Genomic DNA, 24,364 nt, shown 5'->3' with positions numbered 1-24,364 from the left:
CTACAGGAGGAGATTTTTTTTCAGAATAACTTGTTCCTTTCCTCGCAGGTTATGAAAAAATTACTTAACTGTATTATTATTGTCTAAATTTATAATTTAAAACTCCGCATGTACTAGTAGTAGCATTAATCCTGTCAGGGACTGTAAGAATTTAAGTTTTTATATTAATAAATGAAAAATTTTTATGAGTTTTAAATAGTTTATAAATAATGTAACAGGGTTGAGCTGGGCTCCCCTAATTTTAGTTTCTGATAATTACTGGGCTAAGTTGGCCCGAAATAAAATTATAACAGTTTAATTTAAATTATTTTATATGCATATTGGGCCTAAATTGTGGGTCTAGTCATGGGTTGAGGAATAGTTAAGCTTACTACGGGCCTTGAGGGCTTTAAGCTGGCCCAGGTTCTAGTGCCGGTCCGGCCTATAGGTTGGGTCGTTACACATATGCATTTCTTTTTAATGAAGATTCAGTAATCTGGATGGGCTGCATAGTGGCATGCAGCTTCTCATAATTGGTTAACTGGACTTTTGGAATGAGTTGCTCAAGCTCATTTCTTGGAAGTTGTCTGGGTATTTGGACGATCATAGGAGTCATCTCGGTGTCAGCTAGAACTAACAAAGCATCATTGGAAACAGAGTCTTGAGAAAGATCTACTGCATGATCTTGTGATTGGTAAATAATCTGATGATGAAGAGTGACCATCATAGATGATGTTACTTACTCTGCTCTAGTGAGTTATACTTGTACTTTCAAACAAAAATGTGAATCTCTCAGAAAGATGTAATTTGGGAAAAATGTAAGTACTACACTCCCAACATGTAGTGTAGTCAAACATGTCTCTATTACAACGTGTTCGTACTGTAAGAAATGAATATTTAGTAGTGAGACTTTGGCAGTTACTGAAAGTCCTCTTCTGCTATGAAGGTTAAGGATGAATCTAACGGCTCCAAAATGAAGATAAGAGTATCCTTCTTGTCTCTATTTAGGGATTAATAAATGAGGAATCTCTAAGGTGACATACTGTTCAACAGTGAAGCTCTGGAGTGAAAAATTGATCAATCTTAGAAGCTTGAACATATTCTTTAGGAAGAGATCTCCTCGTAAATATAAAAGATCTAATACTTTTGATAAGAGAATCAAAACACCTGTAAATATTGTATGGACTGAGAAGTGAGAAAAGTGACTCTCCTACCTTATCATCAGGTAGAAATTTTGCAATAAATTAGCTTGCCAACTTGGATAGATGCCTAATAAGTGTTGATTTATTGAAATTTATATTTAATTTAAATGACGACATTATTCTATTAATGAAATAAAATTGAATGATGTAATTTTTTTAATTAAAAATAGATATATTAATTTCAGATATTAAATAAATTTAAAGAGATAAATTATAATTTATCTTAAATTTTAGGATTTTTGCTGTTAAACTTTTGGTACGGATCTGCTTTTTGTCGTTTTACTAATTAAATAATATATACTCTTTATCAAAGTAATTTTTCTAATTTATCCTTAAATTTTAGCACAGTTTTTTAATTTTAATTTATTATTAAAAATTATTTAAACTTAATTTTATTTATAAAAAATCCATTAACTTGCAATAAAATGATGTTTATAAATATAATTTTAATTCTTTTAATAAAAAATAAATTTTCTTACTCTTAAAAGATAAATCATTGTCATAACATATTAATAAATAGTGATTGAAATAATTAATTTTTTTTAATATAAAAAGAAATAAAGAAAAAAATTTTCTAAAAATCTTTGAAATAAAATTAAAATTCAAAAATTTTTTCATAATAAATTATAGTTACGAAAAAAAAAGAGTAAAACATAACACAAAGTGTAAGAACGGAATATAAAAATTAACCTATAAATGATAGTTTCATCAGTTTTTTTTTTTTAAAATCTAAATATTTATAAATTATAATTTAAAAAGTTAAGAATTATTTAAATAAACTTAAATACATACAATATTACAAATTAAAAATTACAATCAAGTAGTTGAACCATGCGATTTAGTAAAACAAGCAATTCGACAACGAAATAAACAATCAAAGGAATGTGAATGAATGAAAATAATTTAGAACGATAAGAAATATATACAATCCCTCTTATTTAAGATGAACAAAAAACTACAAGCCCGTCCACATAATAACAAGGATCTACAAGGACTCCAGCTCATAAAAAGCAGACAAGAAATTAAACGAAAAGAAAAGAAAAGAAAAGAAAAAAGATTAATGAGCTTACCCAAATTTTCTTGTACTTGATTTATCTACATATTGATGCGATCATCTTATCTTATATTTTGAATTTGCCATTTTCTATAATGAACTTGGCATTTTCTTTTTAGTTTTCAACAAAGCACTCGCCACAAACAAGAATTATTTGATAAAATTTCCGTCTAAGATCGATCATAACTACAACAGATCCGTGATCGCAGTTGCAGGAGATGGAACCAAGAGTATGGAAATATATCCCCATAAGGGTCGCATCAATGTGTAGATAAATCTAGTAAAAGGTTTCGATTAAATTCTGTAGTGCAGTTTATCAGCCTCGCAAACCTGATTTTGCTTGAGCATAATCTCACGTGCATAAGCCTTATAATCAAAGCCGCACGAGTGTTCTTCCGGGTACCGGTGTTTTCCACAAAACAAATTCCCGCATCGGCACTCAAATCCGGTCAACCCGACCCGCTTATTGCAGGTACTGCACACACGCTTCCTGCCGGTTGAAGAACCGAAAAGGAACTTACTCGCATCAACCCTAGGAGAAATCCAAGTTTCAACAGTTGAATCAGCAGAAAAAGAAAACTGTTTGTTAGAACTCGAAGAAAAACCAAAAAAAGATTTTGAGTCGGGAATATTTTTAGTATTAAAAGAGAAAACAGAACGAGGCTTCGATTTCGTGAATGCGAAGGGAACGTTTGGCGGTGGAGGCGGCGATGTGGGTTTCAAAGTTTCCTCCATGGATTCCTTTTCAATTTCTTCTTTGTCGCACTTTGAGCAAAGATTTTGATTTTCTATCGATCCATTGAAACCACAACCGTCGGCGCAGTGTTGTGAATCGATGCCCTTACGCGACTCCATATCCTGCGTTCTTTCGTTGTTATCGCTCGATTTTTTTTTCAAGACCTAGAGGAATTTTTCTTGTTTAATCTTGGCGACGACGGCGGCTAGGGTATTTATATCAAATCGAAATCAGAGTCGGTTTATTCCTTAAAGCAACAAGTTTAGAGCCCAAGGGATGTCTTGGACTGCAATGATTCTGGCCCATCATATAGGCCCAACGTGCAACTGTTCAATGAAGTTATTAACTAGGTAGATTATAAATATTACTAGGCTTCATTTATTTTGTAGAAATGATTTATTCAATGAAAATATTTTTTTATTATTTAATTATAATATTAAATTAATGATTATATTATATAAGTATAAAATATTTTCAAATCTTAATAAGATTATTAAAATTTGAAAATGACTTTATTTTGAAAATAAAAAAAATTTTTTAAAAATAACTTAATTTTACTTTTGTCTTGAAAACTATTTTTCAATAATCAAAATTTTTTAATTTTTTAAATGCTAAAAATGTGAAAAATATTTTTTAAAAAAATATTTTAACAAACGAAGCCTAAATGCTAAAAGATTGTTTTTCTTAATTTAAGAAAATTAAATAAATATTTAATATTTTAAATAGTTATGTATTTATTGAAATCTTTATTATTAATTGATAAGTAGATGACTCATTTAATAAAAAGAGTAACTTATAGTTATTATGATTAAAAAAGCATTAAATTATTTTCTAAAATAATAAATTATATTTACCTAATATTTTTTTATGATACAACAAAGTATATTTCAATTACATTATGATATAATTTAATTTTAAATTAAATAAATAAATATTTTATTAATATTAATATAAATAATTTATTTTAATTATTGCAAGAAAATAAATTTTTTAATGTGGATATGAGAATAAATATAATGAGAATATATAGCAAAATTATAAAATTAAATGAGAATAATACGATAAAATAATTAATCATTCTAATTTATAAGGACTAAAATGAAAATTTTTTTTTTTTTTAACACGTTATAAGTTTTAAAAGTATTTTAAACAAACGGTTTAGCCTAAGGAGTGTTTTGCCTAGAACCAACTTTTGTTAGGAAAATTTGTAAGGCTTATAAGCACAATTTATAAAATAAATATATATATATATATATATAGAGAGAGAGAAAAGAAAATTTTTTTTCATTTTTGTTTTTATAAAAGTAAGATAGCTAAATACAACCAAAACAATGTTTTTTTTTTTTTTTTCTCTCATATACATCTCGTGATTTATAAAGAATCTCACACATACATAATTGCAAATAACACTTTTTTATGTATGAAAAATACTCTATGCCTAATTTGGCTTGATTTAATAATTAATGACATATAATTCCAAGGCATAGATCTAATAACTAAAGGAATATAATTCCGTTGGCAAACCTAGATTGAATCTCCAATCCCCTATTAAAAAAAAAAAAAAAAAACTCAATAATCTCCCAGACTGGATATTATTGCGGACAAAATTCTACGCACCAAAACCATAAAGAAGTTGCCAGCCTATGTGAAAGTAGAGAGAGCTGGTACGCCTAATCTCCTCTTTTGGAAAAAATGGTGCAGTTAGAAGGCAAAGTTTAGATAACTTAGCACACCTCTGCAATTGCAACCATATTTGCGGCTATATATATGCACGAAGAGGAACAGTTCAGGCGTCAGGTTGCCATACATTGCGAGATCATAGCTTCACATTTCTGTTCCCAGAATGGCGGAGAATGAAGTCATTGAACCCTCGAAAACAAAGTACAATAGGCAACCACCATCAATTCCGTTTCTCTGGGAGGAAAGGCCAGGAGTAGCGAAAAAGGACTGGAGACCTGTGGTTTCTTCAGTTACTCTAGCTCCACCATCTCCAGAAAAGCTTGTAGCCTCGGTTCCTTTCAACTGGAAGGAAAAACCTGGAAAGCCTCTGTCCTGTTTCTCACAGCCATCAATAGATTCAGCTCTTACAGCCTGGAAAGCCTCTCAACAGCATAATGATTACAATTTTGACAATAAGGAGAGTGGTGGCAATGACAATCACAGGCATAAAGGAACGTTTGACTTGGATCTTGAATCATTCAGCTTTGAAACTGATGATTCGTTCAGCTCAGCACCCTCTCTCTTGGCAAATTGCCGGGTATTATCATCAGCAGTTTCTACCGCTGTTCCAGTGCTAAAAACTTCCTCAAAAATTGATATCAATGACCAGTTAGAAATCCCTTCCTCATCTGCCTCTGAATCTGACAGCAGCGCAAGCAGTTATGAAACTGACATTTCAAGCCTTACAGGTGCTTCTTTCTTGGAGTGTCTTTTTCCATTATATCCACCCAATTCTGGTTTTCCTGGAAAGGTTGAATACTCCAATAACGGCTCCCACACTCCACTAGAGCTAAAGAACAAGCATTTTGATCATGAGAGTTGCAGTAATGCCATGGCAAAGAGGCCACCAACACTTGGAGAATTGATAATGATGAGCCGAGGAAGGAGTTGCCAAAGAAAAGCTGTTCAAATGAGAAAAAAGAATCTATCAATGGTAAATCTCCAGTTCTTGCTTCCTTTTCAGTGCCATTAATGCTAAGACTATTTTCTTAAGTTAAGCTATGTTTAAACTACTAAGAAGGATACAAAGGAAAAAGCGATTAAAAGCAATGAGCAAAAATATTTAACCATCTTCTTCTGGCAACATCATGAATTAAATTAAAAAAAAAATCATGTTATTAATGATCTGCTATTTTCTAAAAGAGACTCAGAAAACAACTTTTGCTCTCACTTGATCGCATCTGTCATTATCAGGAATTCATAAATGGGAAAGCTTTTGCCTGCTGTGTCTTTGGTGCTGGCATCAAAATGATTGGAGGATTGCAGACGAAGAGGCATCATCCAAAACTGAAACTGATATAGGTCGGTTGGTTCAGAATAACCCTGCATTCAGTTCTCTCCACGAAGCTTCTCTTCCAATTTGTTTTAGCCATCAACTTCCAATGAAAACAATATAAGTTCCATAATGTAACCACATGTTGACTACTGTGAAGTTCAAGAAATATGAATTTCACTTTTTCATTAAGTCAGTAGCTGATACTCTCCACTTTTTCATTAAGTCAGTAGCTGATACTCTCCACGTAGATTGTCAAAAAAAAATGCTCTCTTATATAGGAATGCTGTCAGCAATCATGGCTGACAAAATTCACTATAAAATTTTACATTTCTACCAGGGGACTTGCATGTTTCTGCAACATTGCATGTCGTTCTATGACTACAGGAATGTCTTCTTCAGTTAGAGTAGTAAAACAACACCAGAACTGTCCTGGTTCTATGTAGTGGCAGGCTGAACCAGGAGTTACATTGATCTTAGCAAGATTCAACAGGTTATCCCATGAGTCAAGTTCTCCGTTCTCACTGTAAGAAACAATTAGTTCATCCAACGGTAGAAGTCAACACTACTTTCTACACACTTGATTCCTAATTGATTGCAACCTTCAACAATCAAGTCATATATTTCCCTAATCCTCCATTTATTGGTCTCAATATATTCCTCATTGCATCTTGTATCTGAAAGCATTGAAACTAGTAGTCTCTGGCTTGGAGCAGAAATAGAAGAAAATATAGTTGAGACATTTTCATTGTAGGAATAGATAGCCCCAGTCCTAAATCCTGGAAGAGAGAGATCTTTTGAGAGGCCATATATTATATGAACCCTGTTCTTGTCAAAATCTTCATGCTCGTGAATTTGGGCCAAGCTAACAAATTCATGGTTCCCATACAGTGACCCAGCAAATATTTCATCAGAAATAATGTGGATATTTTTCTTTCTTGGGCAAAGTTTAGAAGGTCAAAGAGTGTTTCTTGCGGCAGTACATTGCCAACAGGATTTGAAGGGTTAAAAATCAATATTCCAGGAACCTTTAATCCCCGTTTTCTAGCCTGATTTTAAGCTTGTCCAAGAGTAGTGACACTTAATATGAAATTGCTGCGGCAGTGAAAAGGCACCAGCTCCACTCCTGTTATCCATGTCACATCTCTATCAAATCTGCAGATTGTTTTCCTGACCAACTTCAATAGCTAATTTTTAAATAATAGTTAAATGTACTAACTGCTTCAGCATTTGTTTAGAAAATAATACGCTCGAGTTAGAAATAAAAATTACAGAGTGTAATATGGCGTTGGAACAAGGAATGCATTTCAGTGGCCTGCCAAGCAAAAGCATAAAATCTGAACTGCAGGAGTTGCACCAGCAGTTAATACCATCTGCAATGAGTCAAATAAGACCGCTCTTCCCACAACCTGAGACTTGAAATTTGCTATAGCCTGTAAAGTCCATAAAGAATATAACAAATCATTGAAACAATACAGCATAGACAGATTTATATTAGCCAATGCATATCAACAACATTCATAATGTGACAATCCGATTCAGTTTAAAATGATGAACAACCAAAAGCATATGGAAAATTCAAAAATCAAAGAACCTAGAAGGTCTCAAACCAAGCCATCCCCCAACAATGGCTCATTTAGATTAACACACCAGATTAGGATTGTCAATGCGACTAGATGACTTAAAATTTAACTTAGAATCCATGTTATAATGGCAGCAAGTACTTCCAGTTATCCTCAAACCACAAAATCAAGTGAATCATAAATCAAAATAGAAAAGAGAACTTCATTTTATCACCTTCAACTCCATCAATCAATCGAACGGCTGGTATGTCGCGATACCATGAATATTCAGATCACCACCGTCTGTTACCATTATAGAATCCCTCAGATTCTTTGCCATCCATTTCTCAATCAAAACAAAACATAACTGAATCCCCCAAAGCAGCCAATTAAAACAAAAAATAGAATGGTGAATATTAACAAAAATTAAATAAAAAGAGAACCAACACTAACTCTATTCTCAGGCAACCCAAGCTGAATAATCCCATCCGGATTGCTCGTTCTATCATACGGATTCTCCGAAACCTTATCCAGCCCAATATAATACCTAATCATTAGGCTTCGCAATGGACGTCGCCTTGGTCGATATACATGCCCAAACCGAGCCAATGGATCCCCGACTCGATAAATTGGACCGCGAAGACGAACTGGGGATCTCCGCAAGGTTTGGAGATGAAGCGGAAAGCGACGGAGGGTTCGAAGAGGGATTTGGAGAGCGACGTCGTTCGACGTAGAGCTGGAGTAAGTAGAAGAGAGCGCAAAGGAGTAGAGAACCTAATATTCCTCTGCTTTGGACTACACCTGGAAATGCCACTACAAGTCTTATTCCGGTGGCTCCGGCGGGTCGCCGGGGATGGTGGTCGGGTTCGGTTTATTGAGTTTCGAGTGGGATTTGGGTCAGGGTCATGTACCACTTGAGCTTTTTTTTTTTTTTATAACTAAGTGAATTTATTTATTTATTTTCTAAATCGAGATATTAAGTTGTTGTCTATCAGCGCAACACAAGTTGCTTTGATCTTCCTTTTTCATGTTAATTGAAGTTTCAGTCTAATTTCAGAGATCATCCTCTGTATTTAATATGATTTTTTTTTTCAAAGATGAAAAAAAAGAAATACAAACAGACCGGATTAAATTACTCTAAAAATATTTTAATGCAATAAAGGGATTACCTTATTAATTTAACTAAAGTCTAATTCGATAATATTTTTAAAATAATATTTAATATTTTAATTATAAAAAAATAATTTTTATTATTTATAATATTTAATGACATAATAATTAAAAAAATAATTCATAAAAAATTACTTATTTTAAAACTTAAAATAATATTTTAACTATAATTAATAAGATAATTTTATTTTTTTATATTTAATAATTAATTCAATAATTATTTTTATTCTTTAATTCTTTATCTCGATTATATAAATAAAAAAAAGGAGAATTCACAAATTTATGCTATTTAATTATATTGGCAATCATAATCCATTGTTTTGATAAATGTCTCATGAGCTCAATATATAAATAAAAATAAATTTTTATGTATATATAACAATTTCATTTCATATTTTTAATTTATTTCATTAAATTTAATGAAAAAATCAATTTGGTTCCATAACATAACAAGATGATGAATGTAGGACATCTCACCTTGATCTTAACTCACACTTATGATTTTTTTTTTTAATGAAAAATTAACTTCAGGGATATTTGCTGCCCGCACTATATATTAATTTATTTATCGCCTTATTAATTAAAAATAAAAAAAAATTATTTAATTTTTAAAGTATAAGTAAATAATCATATAAATTTTAAAGTGTTTTAGAGTAAAAAAAAACTCTTAATTAAAAAAAATTATATAGGTCATTTAATTTTCAAAAATAGATTATATAAGTCATTTTACTATTTTGGGATGAGTATACTCTTTAACTTTAAAATATGAACTATAATTTATCTCTATAAAAATCTAAGATCATAAACTAAAATCTTATAATTCATAGGATACTCATTAATAATTTTGTGTATGTAATTTATAACATTTTGATAAATATTTACTTTATTATAAAATAAATTAATAAATTATTTTTTTTTGAATAATTTAAGAAACTTGTGTAGATAATTTTTTAAACTATTATATAAATAATAATTTATTAATTTGTTATAAGATGAGACAAATTATAATTAAAATATTATAAATTAGATATGCATTATTATTGATGAAAACTCAAGCATTAAAAGGTCTCCGTGCATGACTTTGACCGGATTATATTAAGACAAATTATAATTTAATTTTTTTTATTTTTAAAAATTAAAAAATTATTTCATCCATAAAATAGTAAAATAATTTATTTAATTTATTTTTAAAATTTAAAAAATTTATTTAATTTTTTTAAAAATTAAAAGACTTAATTAGGCTTTAAAATATTTTAAAAATTTATGCTGGCTATTTAACATAATTTTAAAAATTCTAAATATACATTTTGTCAAAAAAAAAAATCTCGCATAGAAAAGAATCCCTATTGCGTGATGGGCCAGGCGTTGTCTTTCAGGGCCAACAACATCCGTCATCTAATGGGCTGAGCCCATGCCAACTTTAGGCCTTAGCTGAGCTGCTGAAATGCCGAGCGCAAAACCCAAAAGTTGAAAGTTGTAACCAGAAGAAGGAAATGCCATTGAATGATAATGAATTAATGATAGGTATCGTGTTTAAAAAGGAGGGAATAAAAGAAAAGGCAATGATAGAGCGTTGATGACTTGAGTAATAATTATACTGTGACTCCCTTTTGCATGGTGGGAAAGGAGGAATTGATTATAATTCTGGAGAATGTCCAAAGAGAGTTTATATTCATATAAAAATGAATGTATTTACTGTTAAATTAAATTTTTATATATGAATTTATATGTTTTATATATTTTTTTTTAATTAATTATATATATATTTTAATATAAATATTTAATTTAATAATAATTAAATTCATTCTCATATAATTTCAAAACTTATATTAAATACATCTTAAATTTTTAAATTTTGCCCATGATTGATTAGTCTTTAGACAAAGTTATGAATAATAGGAGGGTACCAATCTCATTCTTTACTTTGAAACTTCCATATTTCCTTTCATTTCATGACTTCCCCACTCATCATTTTGGAATGCTGCATCTTAGCTTCTATGCATTATTTTTCCATCATGGATGTTGCTCCTATATATATATATATATATATATATATATATATATATGAATAAATTAGACAATAAAAGATATTACTTTTTTATCATAAAAATAGTAAATTTTAAAATGGATCAAAGATTAAGGCCAAGTATAGTTTGATTATAACTAAAAAATCAAATTGATCGTCTTAATTTAATTTTTTTAAATTTTTTTTAAAATTTGTAATTAAAAATTATTTTTGAGAATGAAAAAAATAATTATATCCTTTACTATAAGTTGATTTCATTAATTATTAAACTCAATTTTTTTAAAAAAAATTATAAAGTAAATAAAATGAAAACTGTGTTGTCCACTATCATATTGTTTAATAAAATGAAAACTGTGTTGTCCACTATCATATTGTTTTGTGTTGGCGCTCTTCGCGATAATATCCAGAATGTAATTTGAATTCATAGGATAAGATAGATGGGAGCGTATGCCTTTTTTCGCTCAGTTGCCAAAAGGCAAGGCTGTGTTGTTTTATCTGGTACATGAAAACGAATAGCATGAGGACACACAACATTTTATAGAACTCGAAAAATGAGTTAATTTTCTCATTCCATGGGGAAGAAGTTTCATGGACAAAGACAACAACACCACCGAATTTGTGGAGAAAATGACAACTATATTTGCCAAATCCCTGTCTTGTCTTTGTCTTCATTTCATTTAAATTTCAAATTACTTGCATTATTGATAGCTCTTTTTCATGTTGTCATTAATTCATCTTCCAAATTGCAAATCAAACTCATTCCGAAAAATGCCATTTCTTGACTAATATAACAAATTCTCTGTTTTCAACAGCCATGCAAGGTGCCTTTCCAATTCCCATGTTTATTTTAAAGATTTCATGATTTTTCTTTCAAAATAATTTAGTATTATTAATTAAAATTTATTATTTTTTCATTTAATTTAAATAATAATAATATTATTATTATTATTATACTTACGATACATAAATGAATAAGAAAATGGTTTCCCAATCCAGGGCAAGTTCTGCATTTCACAAATGTGACTTTGAAAACATGTTTTCAAGTGTGGTTCATTCTCTTTATTAATTTGTATGTGTTGTGTGTTTTATCTCAAACAGAAAAAAAAAAAAATTATGGCTTATCATTATGAATATTATAATAAGATTTAATTTTTCACCACTGCTAAAATTTCCCCATCAATAAGAATTTTAATGGGTGATAATAATTATGAAAATAATATATGTATATATCTTTTTAAATTAAAAATTCAAGAAAATATTTACTAACTAAAAGAAAGAAGCTGCCTTTTCTTTCTATCGCTACAAACTAATATTACGAGGAGGGTAAAATGGTCACAAAGCAAAAGATTACACAGCTTTATAATAAGAGCTAAGACCCGCCAGTTCAAAATTTCCCACTCCAAAGTCGAAACCACAACCGAACACATATAACGTCCCTTCTCTGCTCTGTTTGTTCTGTTCTTTCCTTTTCCTCTCAATTTTATTTGTATCCAGCGTAATTATCGCCGTTCACTTCTATAAAAATCGCTTCTATGGTTTCCTCACCCAGAAATTAGGGTTTTCGCAGTCGCATTTTTACAACTTTCTCTCCATCTCCATATCTCTCTCCCTCATTTTCCTGGAAAGTTTTGGGAGAGATATTGATGGACTCGCGACCCACATCACTATAAACTTCTTTCTCATTTTCCCGAGAAAATTAAGGGAGGGAAGAAGGGAGAGAAAGGGAGAAATTGAGACAAAATTGCAGAATCAATTAACGATACCTTACCTTTTCCCTAATATCTCAACAGAGACAAAAAGGAAAGCCAAGGAATCGACTCGTGTTAATGATGCTTTCCTCTGGTTTTATCCTCTGAAGCTAAAAACGAAAATTTCATTCGCTTTTTCCGGCAAGTAACGTATATAGAAATGGAGGATGTATCAGCTTTCTTCAGATGAACGAATAGGACAAATTTTGATACAATTTTGATTTTGTGTGAAATGCTGATTTAAGGACCTCATAATTTTCTCTGAGAAGGGGCAAAGAATATGGATTTCGACATGGACGAATTTTATATTGAGCCTTTTTTGGCTGAAGAAATCGATATTGATTACGAGTTTGATGCAGCTAAGTACTACGATTTCACCCGGCCAGAAACCGATTTCGAGGCACAAGAAGCTGAGCGCTGGTTTGAAACCACAGGATATTGTCCTCCCTCTCGTAAGATTCTCTCATTGATGTTAGCTGTATCCGTTCTTCTTCTTCTTCTTCTTCTTCTTTTTGACAAAAAAAAAGTCTAGATTGGCTTGCTTTTGAGGATGGTTTCTTCGGCAAGAAATGGAAGATCATGTGTCGCATATAGCCAATAAAAGTACTAGTTAGAAATGAAAAAAAGTTTAAAAATTTACTTTGTCATGCGTACCTTTTCTTTGTAGCTGAGGTATCAATTATTAAATTCTTGCTGTAATTGACTGTTTTCCAAGTGCTAACTAATTGTATTTCTGTCTTAAATTTTAGCTTTCATTATAAAGCTGAATTGGGAACCAAGCATTCCAGTGAAAGGTGGAAATTCCTCTTTTATTCGTAGAGATGCTGAAAACATCAATCCCACCAGCGCTGACTTGTCTACCAGTATGGACTCTGAAGCAACTTCAGCAGATAATAACTCGGGTACACTTTAGTTTTTAGAGAATTTGTGCTTCTTTTTAGTATTTTATTTAATGATGAGAACACTCATATGTTCACATAGTGACCCTAATAAAATGCAATTGAATTTGGGTATTTTTAGAGTAATTAAAATTCTGTAGCTGAATGGAACTTAAATGCTAAGTGAGTGATCATTGGTGAAACTTTCCGCATAACACTCGTACACCGTGAGCATATGTAGCTGTTTTACGATTATACCACTCGACAATTGCGTTTTCCAATTTGATTCTTGATTTTCATAGATGATGTAATGTAATAGTTCCCAATGTTATGCATTTTCTTAATCAGTTTAGCCTCAGATGATGTGTTCACCGCGAAATCACGTGGTAATCACTGAATTTTGGTATGAATGACGCTAATTTCTTTTTATCCTCTAATCTTCATATTGTTCTTGAACATCAATTTCTGCAGGATTAGAATCATATAATGAAGCCAGATCGCCAACCAAGTCACGTCTATTAAAAAATTTAAATTTCATGAATCCCACTGCAAGTCTGTTGGCCAGGCAAAATTGCCCTTTGCAAATTCATTGTGACCGATTGCTCAGAAGGTATTTATTATTTCTTTGAGTGTCACATTGATTAGTGATAATTGATTGTTATATTCAAGTTGTCATTTATTTGTTGGGCTAATCTTAATTAAATTTATAGATCTCAGAAGTTGGTTAAAAATGAGGAGAATAGGTTTCAGAAGTTGGTAAGAAAAGAGGAGAGGAGTTCTCGGAATTCTTCTATGAACGGAACCCAGGCTACCAAAAGGCAAAAGCTCGAGGCCGGTTATTCATGCAAGGTGCACTAAAAATTTATCCTTCGGTGTTAATTTATCCTTCGGTATTACGGCGGCTTTAATTTATTCTTACTTTCTGTAATAATCTTGAGTCGGGTCTCTTCACAAAATGTTTAAATCTTTGAAATTGAAAATGAAGCAACTTGTTTTATTTTTTGCTTTTCCAAATCAAAATTTTAGTGTTAAAAGTTTGTAGGCGGCACCCACCCTCCCTCCCTCTCTTCTCACCTCCTCCTTTCTGCATTATAGAACGCAATAGCTATAACCAATTTCAACCATCAAAAACTCAAGAAAACAGATTGAATTGCTATGCAGGTTGCTCGTTTGAAGCATCAAGCTCTTCTTTTACACAAGGCACCTAAAAAGGTCAGATATATACCTCAGAAAGAGCACATTCATGGTTAGGTTCGAATTTGCTTTTTAACAGTGTTGATATCTCCCTGAGAAGTCTTCATCAATTTCCCAATTGCAGAGATTTTCTTGCTGCATCATTGGCTAAATCTATTATCCCTGTTATCAGCTAATTTTTTCGACAACTTTGATTTATGTTGCAGGTTGGACTACTTGACGTTCGTACAGCATTTGCTAAACCTAAAGTTACAGTTCCCAGAGAACCTAATCTGGAAACAGCTCTTAGGGCAGAAAGACATAGGTAGCATTCACCTCTTGTCAGTTCTTATAATTCCTTTTTCTTTTTTTTTTTTTTTCATGTCATACTTTACGTTGGAGTCTTGAAGCCTTGAATCGTGTAACATTGTATGTTTGCTCAAGTTGTGTTCTGTGTTCTTAATTTTCAGGTCCAAGATTAATTTGGAGTCGGCTGAAAATGCAAAATCAAATGCTTCTACCTTTAGAGCAAGACCCTTGAATAAAAAAGTCGGTACCTTTAATTAGAATCGAGTTTTTGCTCGTCTCCCTAAATTTTGTGGAAACTATAAAAAGAAACTGTTTCTAGAGAGAAGATGCAACATTGGATCTTTTCTAAATGTCTCTTGGGCTTGACAGATTCTTGAGGCTCCTTCATGTCCCCTCGCTAAAAAGAGCACTCCACAACTGCCAGAATTTCAAGTAATTAGTAAACATTACCAATGTGCTTTATGTGCTCTTTTTCTGGAAGTGTCTCAAGTCTTCAAGTAATTGTACCCCATGATTTCTTACTCTTTACTTTTCATGGCTTTTAGGTGTTTCATTTGAGGACATCAGAGAGGGCTCTGCAACATGCATCTGTTAACGTATGTGAAAAAACAAATGTCCACATCCAACCTCTGACAGTTATGTTACTCAAATTGATATTGACATGTTTTGCATTGTTTGAACCTAACCATTTTCTTATTTCAGGCAGCAAATGCACCGAATTCTAGCCCCACTCAACATAATGAAACTATAAGCTCTAGAAGGTAACAATTCCTGGAATGATAGCCTGCGCTAACAGTTACAGATATATGTCTCCTCTCCTCCCTTTTAAGCATTACTTTCAGTAAGCTGTTTGGTAACCGTTACCCGTAAAAGAAGAGAAAGAAATCAACCTTTAAATCCCAAATCTCCCTGGCCTCCACCCAAAAAAAAGGGTTCCATGTATACCTGAAGGAGCTAAACTGATCATATCTCATTGAATGGCACCATATTTTTATTATTTTTGCATGACCAGATTATACAATAGTGTGATTAGTTACTTAAAGAGATCGCCACTGCTTTTGAACAGAGTAACCCCTGCTGCCGCCTTGAAGGAGAAATTGGAAGCACTTGATAAATTTAAAGCTCGTTCTCTTTATAAAAAGGTGATATGAATATCATGATTGGCCTATTGTTAGTTTGTGCTGTTAGTGATTATTAACCACTGGAACTATATTAGATCTCACACAGATATTTTCAAGTAAGCCGATATTAGTGTCTTCCAGACTGTGCTCTCTGATTGTGTGTCATCATTTGATTATTTTGGTTGCTTTAATCCCATGCTTTTACTTCTTCCTAGGAATGTAATTTCCCAAATGATAAAAGATTCTCAAATGAGCCACCAATAGAAGCATTTAGTAAGGTTTGAGTGATGTCTTTTTTGATTTAAAAAAAAAAAAAAAAAAAAACAAATTTCGGAACTGATAAACCCTGTCCTTACTTTCCTATGCTTTCTTGAAACGGTATCCAGCTCTTCCTAACATCTGAAGACTCCAATGCAATACATCGGTCAAAAACGCCACTGCATCCAAAGGTTAGTTCCTTGGAACTTTTGGTTTTGTAGAGTAATTATTTGATGTAGGTTAGTTCCTAACATCTGAAGACTCCAAAGTTTTTTCAATAGTAATTATTTGCATTCTTATTACTGTGCAAACACTTCAATCAACTGAATTAAGGGCTCAAAGGAGAATGCACCAGCTTCTTTCCATCCAGGACATAAGGTATGATGGTTAGTCCCCATGCATGCATAATGAAAGCTCTTAAGTTCACATGGTTTTTAAGCCCCAGTGAGAAGTGAATAATAGTCTGATAACTTCCATCTAATAGATGAAGAATGTCGCCAAATCGCAATGGCTTTGTGGCAAACATTTTCAATGTGGGAGCAATAGGACGGTTCCTTCAATGGTACCACAAATCAACAGGTAGCATTATATCCTAATAAATTTGATCTTACTTATGTTGACCTTGAAGCTAATATAAAACGCCATGCCGATCTTATTGCTGGTTGCCCCTTTATGCCTTTGCTGATCTGATTCTCGAGTACAGTTGAAAAATGTTATAATCGCTAATAAATTTTCTTCCACTTCCACGAAATATCACCCCTCACTTCAGCAGTTAATTGTCACAGGAGCTTGGACATACGTTAGCGGCGGTGCAGAACAAATCCTGGCAACGCTCTAAATTGTTGAGTTGTAAAGAACGATTACAGATGCCCATCCCAAACAAATAGGCTGTACGTGTTCAGTAGCTTCAACAGGAAATAATATTTTATTCACACCCACAGATAAAAGGGAATCTGATCACAGAATTTTGGAGACAAAGTGTACAGTATTCATGTTAAAGTTCCTGTCGGCGATTGCTTTTCCTTGTACACAATTATATTCCATTTTCCTCGAGGTTTACCCGATGGTTAAGACATGGAAATTGTAGACCAAACGCAATAGTGAAACGGATTAACATGCCCATAGACGGGCCGGCTATCATCAACACATCCTTGAAACTTGTCTAGTCGCATATCGTTGCTATAACCAAATTAGTAAAGTACTATATAGTTTGCATAAATAAGGTTAAGATTATACAGCATAAATCCCAAGTCCATGGAAGGTTTTCAAAAGGACCAACCTAGATGGTACTAATCGCTCCTAATTTCATAAATTAGTCAGTCACACGTCACAAAATCCATGTCAAAAAGCAAAACCCGCCATGCAGCCCAAATTAATTAGGGATTCTCCCCCCTATTGTTAGGGTTAAGTAAATTAAAGCGTGTTCCCAAATTTAACTTCTCAGAACCAAACAAACCACTAAGCATCAGAAGAGTTTTCGTGTTGAGCTTGGTGCTTAGGTGTTGGGTGCTGCTGTCCTTTGTCAATTAAAAACATAGTACAGTCGACACGCTTTGTTGGAGCTGAACAAGGTTTTGTAGGAGGTGCTGGAAGAAGGGAATCCAAAACCCTCAAAACTTCATGCATGGTTGGTCTTTCAGAAGGATACCGCTTTGTGCACAACAGAGCAAGCTGGAAAGTCTTCCTGACATGGGTTAAATCCATGCATGTAATAGAAACTTCCTGATCAACAACCTCCATTACTGTATTACTGTCAGCTTTGGATAATATCTGTTGCAAGACACAGAAAACTAAGTTTACTAGACCAAATTGTGCCCAATGCCCACAGACATTAATTAAAAAAAAAAAAAAAAAAAAAACCTATACTAGACTTTGCAGACCATAACCAGTAGGTAAACTTAAAAATAACATAGCCATTGTGACTTGACAACATGCTTCATCTGTTGTTTGAATTCCATCCTAATCTGAAGTGCCAACAAAATACGAAACTTATTGCCTAATAACACCCCTTAAGTTTTGACTCTAGCAAACACTGGTTTGTCCCAATGAGAATCTACTTAGGAGATCAAACATTTATTGAGGTAACTTTATGATACTTACCAGCTGATGCAAATTAGACTCATTATCCACAGCTTTCTTCCCAGTAAGAAGTTCCAAAAGAACGATGCCAAAGCTATAAACATCCGACTTTTCATTTATTCGAGATGTGCGGGCATATTCTGGGTCAATGTAGCCAATCGTTCCTAGAACATAAGTTGAAGCATAAGTTTTTGCAGTTGGAATGCATTTTGCAATTCCAAAATCAGATAGATGAGCCTCAAAATTTTCATCCAGTAAGATATTTGAAGACTTCACGTCCCTGTGGATAATTCGTGGACTACAATCATGGTGAAGATATGCAAGTCCTTGAGCAGCTCCAACTGCTATCTTCAAGCGTGTTTCCCAGTCCAGCTTTACCTTTTTGGATGGTCCTGTTGCACATTGACACATTTATAGCATTGGCAAGAAGAAAGAATAATGAACATTAAGAAAATTCTCGCCTCCACTGTTACACAGAGTAACCTTAGATGGATTTTAGCCCATAATTTTGTCTTACGTTACAACACACCCCCCCCCCCCTCCTTTTATTTTTTTTTTTAAAAAAAAAAAGTTACCCAATACAACAGCACAATTATTTTGTTCTTCAAATAATAATCAAGCAAAAGCTAGTGGAAGTTGAGGAAACTTAACTAACCATGAAGGAGATCCCACAAAGAACCATTCTCCATGTAGTCATAGAAAAGAAGGTTTCCATATGGAGATAGAGTATAACCATGCAAACTGACAATGTTTCTATGTCTTATGCTGCCAATTGTCTCGAGTTCAGTTTCAAATTCTCGCAAGTTGTATGGACACTGATTGTAGAGTCTCTTAATTGCAATTGGTCGGGAATTTTTCAGTAAACACTTGTATACAGTGCTTGATGCACCATAGCCAATGATATATTTCTCACTCAAATTCTCAGTGTTTCTCATTATGTCGTCAAAGGTGTGAATAGCCATGTCCATGTGAAGAACCACAAGTTTGGGTGGTCCTAGAAAGAAAAGAAACTAACCATCAGGATTTGGGAAAAGAAAGGACACACAGGAAACAATTAGTCAAATAGATAGGTGCATGCCTTGTATATTTTTGTGTGATCCCTTTATCATTTGCTTCCGCTGGTTAGATTTGTAAATTGCAACTATAACCATGGACAATAAAGTGATGAAGCCCAATATCATGCAGATGACAGCAGCTCTGGAAAATATTGCTGGACAGAAAGAATAGCTTCACAAGTTATGATAAAATTTGTAACCCTTACTCCAGAGCAGATAACTACCACACCAAGAAAAAAACATAGATTCAACCAGCACCCAACGAGAAGTCAAATAATGGTCAAGTTGTTACCCCTTGACTTAGGTTCATAATGGCCACAAATAGATCCCAACCAGTTGCAACACAACAATGGATTTCCAATGAAGCTGGCACAGCAAAATATTATATTAATACAAGGAAATTCAGAAGAACAATAAAATCTAAAGAGTAGGCATCATTATCCTTGTACCTTTGTGGTGGAAACCTTGAGAAGTTTCTGATAGGAGGTACAACCCCTGATAAGTTGTTGTATGAAAGATTCCTAACACATGAAAACTCATTATTGGGGATACTCCACATTTTTAAGGGAGAACATGTTGAAAAAAGAAGCAAGACAACTAAAGAAAAAAGGCAGCTAGAGAAAGAACATACAGATTTGCAAGACTGAAACAATTGGTAAGTTGATCAGGGATGTCCCCCTGCAAGTTGTTGTTATTCAGGATCCTGCCATGCACCTTTTGTCAATGAAATGGTACTTAGCACTGTAAAAAGGCAATCAAACCAATGGGGGTATGTAATTCAAACTTACAGAGAAACAATGTTTTGTAACTGACCCAATTCCGCAGGAATGCTACCAGTGACATTGTTGAATGACATATCACTGGAGAAAAAAGAGATTAGGCGTCATCAGCAAAGAAAAGGAAAAGTTGGGCTGAAGGGAAGAAGAGAGGAGACGAAAGAGGTAATGTGGGTGGGTGGGTGGTAATGTGATGTGATTCATCCAATCACAAACAAAGTTATTCTCAAACAACACTTACATAATCTGTATACTTCTAAGATTCCCAAATTCAGTTGGCAACAGCCCATTAAGATGATTCCTGCTTAAATTCCTGACCAATTACATATCAGGTAGGGGTTAAATACCATCAAAGATGCTATTAAAAAAACATGAAAGTGCAAGTAAAGAATAATTTCATAGAGGCTTACAAGGTAAGAAGGTGCTCCAAGTCACCAACAGAAGCTGGAACAGGTCCAGAGAAGCTATTTCCAGATAGATCCCTAAGAAATATAATATGAGAAACTGGTTCAAGAAAATGTAAGCTCAGGCAATGTGTTGATGCTAAGAAACTTACAATGTGTCAAGGTTGATGATATGTCCAAGCTCCATAGGAATCCTGCCTTTGAAATGGTTCGACGAAAGATTTCTGAGGGTTTGAGAGACAATATGATTAGCCTTAAACAAAACAGCACAGCTAAATTTGTGAGGTCGCTTCAGAAATTTGGCCCAAGAGAACTTACAGGTAAGTCAAACTTTCCAGATTCCTGAAGCCCAAGGGGACAGTTCCGCTTAAGCGATTACCATGCACATTGCTAAAATGGAAACGCAACAACATGAATTGAATGCTTAAAACTCCAAGGTATAAACATACTGCTTAAAAACTTTAAAACAATTTCAAAATAAAAATCTTACAATTGGTTCAAAGCAGTGCAGGAGCTGATGTTATCTGGAATGGGCCCTTCAAGGTCATTGTTACCTAGATTCCTGCACCATAAAATAACTAATAAATAACATTTAAAGGCATGATAAGCATGGAATAAAGTTAAAAAGGCTCACAATTCAAACAACTGCCCAAGCTTCCCAAGTTCAGGTGGAATGCCGCCAACAAGTTGGTTGTCATTTAATTGCCTGCAAAATGGTCAGATCTCTGGAAAATCATACTTTTTATGTGCATATCTAAACATAATATAAGAAATATATATATATATATAAAAAAAACACTCATAAACGGCAACATACAAATAGCTGAGTTTTGACATATTGCCAAGTTCTGGCGGGATTGATCCAGTAAGCTTGTTACCATAGAGGTACCTAGGTCACAAAACAATCGTATTACCGAACAATATAAAGAAGATGCAACCAACATTATCCCGCAAACAAAACTCACAGTTTCCCAGTGTATGATAGATTGCCCAGTATTGGTGGGATTGGCCCAACTAGCTCATTCTCACTCAAGTCCCTGTAAAGTAAGGATACCAATTAACCCAAATTCTCTCGTTCAAATCACAAAACAACGCCAGCCTACAAGATTAAAATTATAAAACAATGCACACTTACAAAACAGCAAGGGCCTGCATTAAACCAATCACTTCAGGAATCTTCCCCGTTAGCTTATTTCCTTGAAGTGACCTAAAAAAGAGAACTATAACTGTTCATTTAACTTGCTATGCCTTAAGTCATGAAAATATCAATAAACTTTCATAAGCAACCAGACATGCTTTTTTAGGGTCCAAAAACTACTAAATGGCATAGGAACACTCACAGAGTAGCTACTTGCAAGAAGCCTATATTATATGGTATCTCCCCTGTGATCTGATTGTACGATAGGTCCCTTTATTTATCCAACCAAAAATAATCATTAACAACAGTTGCAAATAAACAATTCAAAGCCTTGGAAATGGCACAGAACATACAATATCTCAAAGCTTGTACAGTTGCCAATGCTATCAGGGATTGTGCCAGTGAGGTTATTGCCTCTCACATCACTGGGCAAAAAAAAAAAAAAGGGCAACCGTTAACTGGAAAGGAAAATACAATTGAAAGAGTTTTGCCCCTCGTTTCTGATAACATACGCTCTAAACAGTTAAGCTCACTTACAAATACCACAAACCAGTCAACTGACACATGTCCTGGGACAATGTTCCGGTCAATAAATTCCCACGTAGCCCACTGGAACATGATTACAACAGCATCAATATTAATCATTCCATCAATAGGTTAAATCAAGAAATAACAGATATCACGATTCAGTTTTAATTATGTAAACTGCCCAAATGCTCACAGGTACTGCAATACTTCGTTCCAGTATAGTAATCTCGGTATCTCACCAACGAGCTGGTTCCGAGCAAGGTCGCTGAAAGGATCAAATCAACAACTACACTATCAGCGATAATGTAATAAAATGGAAAATTTTAGCAAAGAAACTCACAGAGTTTTCAGGTTAGGTATCTGGGTTAAGGTTGCCGGGATAGGACCAGTAAGTTTATTGTTCTTCAGATTCCTGCTTTCAAAGACATTCATCTCCCAATGGTCAGATCATAAAAGACCAAGTTGATTAGTGCAACAAGGAAGATATTAGAAAGGAATGTAGAAGCAATACTAACAAGAACTCGAGTTGCTTCAGCTTAGATATAGAAAAGGGGATATCTCCATAGAGTAAATTGTCGGACAAATCCCTGTGTTTTCACAATGCAACCCACACGTGAAACTCTTTTAAATTATTAAAGAAAAAAGAGCACAGTAAACTCCCTTGAACAGAGAATATAATACATGCAAAATAAAAAATAAAAAAAAGCAGGGATTGTAGTTGATTACAGATGAAACAGAGAAGCACAGTTGCCAATCTCATCTGGGATTTGACCCGTTAACTTGTTTCCCTGAAAGTCTCTGCCATATTTAGAGGGAATAACCGTTAACCAGATCGCGCATCACTTCTAGCGGCCGAGACTGTTAGTAGTGCAAAACATTTTTAACAAAAAATAATTAATACAATAACAGATATAAAGAGAGATATCATACATGGATTGCAACTCCCTCAAGTCTCCTATGGCAGGAGATATTTCCCCACCCAGGTTCAAATTTGACAAATTTCTTCACGAAAAAAACAAATACAAACAAGTTAGTAGAAACCAAATCAACCAATCGGAATGAAAGTGAGAAGAGAGATCTCAAAAGGCTTACAGAGAAACCACAGAGCTGACATTGTCACAGAAAACGCCGCGCCAAGAACAGAAATCTCCGTGCACATTGTCCCAGTCGAGAAGCACGTTAACTACATTGCTAAATGATGCCTTTATCGACATCAAGGCTTTTCCTACATCCAACATTTTCCCCTCTTATGTTTCCACGATCATCTAAGACAAAATTAAGACTAGAACACAGAGAAGAAGATGGAACCCGCAAGATGGACAGAACTTAATTACCGATAAATATCTGTGTATGGCACAAGAAAGTAAAGCCACCAAAAAAAATTACACCATGAAAAAAAAAATGCATGTAAAAAACAACCCACAAATAGCATTAGCATCTCATTTTTGGGCCCTTCCTCCTCTTCTTTTTCTTGCCTCCTCTCTATCTGACTAGCTTTCAAAAGCAAAACAAATTGCTCCATGCTAGGGTAAAAGAACCAAAAGAGAGCAATGCTAGCGAGAAAGCACCATTTTTATGTCCTTTTAACTCTAAAGCCATAAAAATAAAAGCTGGAAAATATCCATAAATGGAACCTAACACACAATAAAAGAAAGAAAAAAAGAAAATAAAAATATAAAAAAAGCGAGTAGTTCATGAACAAAGTGATGATGGAAAGAGATGGGCAACCTTCATCGTTGTGCGGCGAAGCTAGAGGACAGAGCAGAAGCAAAAACACCACAATTATCAAACACTCGAGACTCACAGGCTCCTTTCTATTTGTCTCCTTCCCTACTTCCTCCATCATCAAGAACTCGAACCAACACTCACTACAACAGAAGTAGAGAAATGGAAAAGCAAATAGAGGCTATGGTTGAGAAGCAGAAGATGAGCTTGGCTCCACTGCCATCTTCGGGAGAGAGAGAGAGAGAGAGAGAGAGAGAGAGAGAGAGAGAGAGCACAGGCGCTTGGCGTGAACTGCAAGGAAGGAGTTAAGGCAGAGGCTTTATGAAGAAAGAGAGAGAGTGACAGGCAATTAGTACAGGCGTAGAGAGAGGAAAAGAGGTAGAGAGAGAAGGACAGTGTTAAACGGCGGTGAGTAGATGTTAGTGGCTCATGGATGAGTTGAAGAATTATG

General features: G+C 33.8%; 4 protein-coding genes and 1 pseudogene across 6 annotated transcripts; 2 read left to right on the top strand and 3 right to left on the bottom strand.

Moving 5' to 3' along the window:
* Nucleotides 1–2,083: 2,083 nt before the first annotated feature.
* LOC110670216 (zinc finger A20 and AN1 domain-containing stress-associated protein 1) lies at nt 2,084–3,172 on the bottom strand. Its single transcript, XM_021832194.2, has one exon. It carries the CDS (start codon nt 3,088–3,090, stop codon nt 2,530–2,532), a length of 561 nt encoding a protein of 186 aa, XP_021687886.2. The 5' UTR covers nt 3,091–3,172; the 3' UTR covers nt 2,084–2,529.
* Nucleotides 3,173–4,392: 1,220 nt separating this feature from the next.
* LOC110670184 (probable aminotransferase ACS12) lies at nt 4,393–8,400 on the bottom strand (annotated as a pseudogene).
* Nucleotides 4,815–5,992, top strand: LOC110670214 (uncharacterized). Its single transcript, XM_021832191.2, has 2 exons — nt 4,815–5,624; nt 5,885–5,992. The coding sequence occupies exons 1-2, from the start codon at nt 4,815–4,817 to the stop codon at nt 5,990–5,992; spliced, it is 918 nt and encodes a 305-aa protein (XP_021687883.2).
* Nucleotides 8,401–12,102: 3,702 nt separating the features above from the next.
* On the top strand, nt 12,103–17,354 carry LOC110670218 (protein TPX2). 3 transcript variants are annotated; one of them, XR_009145608.1, is made up of 16 exons: nt 12,103–12,921; nt 13,219–13,371; nt 13,819–13,957; nt 14,058–14,196; nt 14,509–14,559; nt 14,748–14,845; nt 14,991–15,069; nt 15,199–15,261; nt 15,375–15,425; nt 15,532–15,590; nt 15,896–15,971; nt 16,166–16,228; nt 16,337–16,399; nt 16,542–16,594; nt 16,693–16,787; nt 16,994–17,354. XR_009145608.1 is itself a non-coding variant. In XM_058139676.1 (16 exons), exons 1-16 carry the CDS (start codon nt 12,750–12,752, stop codon nt 17,010–17,012), a joined length of 1,365 nt encoding a protein of 454 aa, XP_057995659.1. In that variant the 5' UTR covers nt 12,104–12,749; the 3' UTR covers nt 17,013–17,354. The 3 variants fall into 3 exon arrangements, 2 of the variants coding, with proteins under 2 accessions (XP_057995659.1, XP_057995660.1); XM_058139676.1 differs by having other exon boundaries at nt 12,104–12,921; nt 16,542–16,586; XM_058139677.1 differs by lacking the exons at nt 12,103–12,921; nt 13,219–13,371 and adding an exon at nt 13,596–13,733 and having other exon boundaries at nt 16,542–16,586.
* Nucleotides 17,355–17,356: 2 nt separating this feature from the next.
* Nucleotides 17,357–24,241, bottom strand: LOC110670219 (LRR receptor-like serine/threonine-protein kinase ERL2). Its single transcript, XM_021832197.2, has 27 exons — nt 23,917–24,241; nt 23,281–23,413; nt 23,119–23,190; nt 22,915–22,986; nt 22,704–22,775; nt 22,529–22,600; nt 22,382–22,453; nt 22,198–22,269; nt 22,014–22,085; nt 21,863–21,931; nt 21,658–21,729; nt 21,488–21,559; nt 21,340–21,411; nt 21,157–21,228; nt 21,013–21,084; nt 20,841–20,912; nt 20,675–20,746; nt 20,529–20,600; nt 20,360–20,431; nt 20,131–20,202; nt 19,974–20,045; nt 19,792–19,863; nt 19,635–19,708; nt 19,366–19,497; nt 18,943–19,281; nt 18,309–18,679; nt 17,357–17,978 (listed from the first exon to the last, which is right to left on the bottom strand). The coding sequence occupies exons 1-27, from the start codon at nt 24,032–24,034 to the stop codon at nt 17,667–17,669; spliced, it is 2,916 nt and encodes a 971-aa protein (XP_021687889.2). The 5' UTR covers nt 24,035–24,241; the 3' UTR covers nt 17,357–17,666.
* Between the last annotated feature and the right edge of the window lie 123 nt (nt 24,242–24,364).

The sequence above is a fragment of the Hevea brasiliensis genome, chromosome 17, assembly GCF_030052815.1.
Source record: "Hevea brasiliensis isolate MT/VB/25A 57/8 chromosome 17, ASM3005281v1, whole genome shotgun sequence".
In the NCBI taxonomy this organism is placed as follows: Eukaryota; Viridiplantae; Streptophyta; class Magnoliopsida; order Malpighiales; family Euphorbiaceae; genus Hevea; species Hevea brasiliensis.
Note: the sequence above shows the minus strand (reverse complement) of the source record. Positions and strands in the feature narration are given on the sequence as shown.

Coding starts and splice junctions, on each gene's coding strand:
- LOC110670219 (XM_021832197.2), bottom strand. CDS start 24,034: ATGATGGAGGAAGTAGGGAAGGAGACAAATAGAAAGGAGCCTGTGAGT. Junction 22,776..22,914: donor TGTGCTTCTCTGTTTCATCT/GTAATCAACTAC, acceptor GTGAAAACACAG/GGATTTGTCCGACAATTTAC. Junction 20,747..20,840: donor CTGGAAAGTTTGACTTACCT/GTAAGTTCTCTT, acceptor TCAAACCCTCAG/AAATCTTTCGTCGAACCATT.
- LOC110670214 (XM_021832191.2), top strand. CDS start 4,815: ATGGCGGAGAATGAAGTCATTGAACCCTCGAAAACAAAGTACAATAGG. Junction 5,625..5,884: donor GAAAAAAGAATCTATCAATG/GTAAATCTCCAG, acceptor TGTCATTATCAG/GAATTCATAAATGGGAAAGC.
- LOC110670216 (XM_021832194.2), bottom strand. CDS start 3,090: ATGGAGTCGCGTAAGGGCATCGATTCACAACACTGCGCCGACGGTTGT.
- LOC110670218 (XM_058139676.1), top strand. CDS start 12,750: ATGGATTTCGACATGGACGAATTTTATATTGAGCCTTTTTTGGCTGAA. Junction 15,070..15,198: donor CAAGACCCTTGAATAAAAAA/GTCGGTACCTTT, acceptor TGGGCTTGACAG/ATTCTTGAGGCTCCTTCATG. Junction 16,587..16,692: donor CTTTCCATCCAGGACATAAG/GTATGATGGTTA, acceptor TCCATCTAATAG/ATGAAGAATGTCGCCAAATC.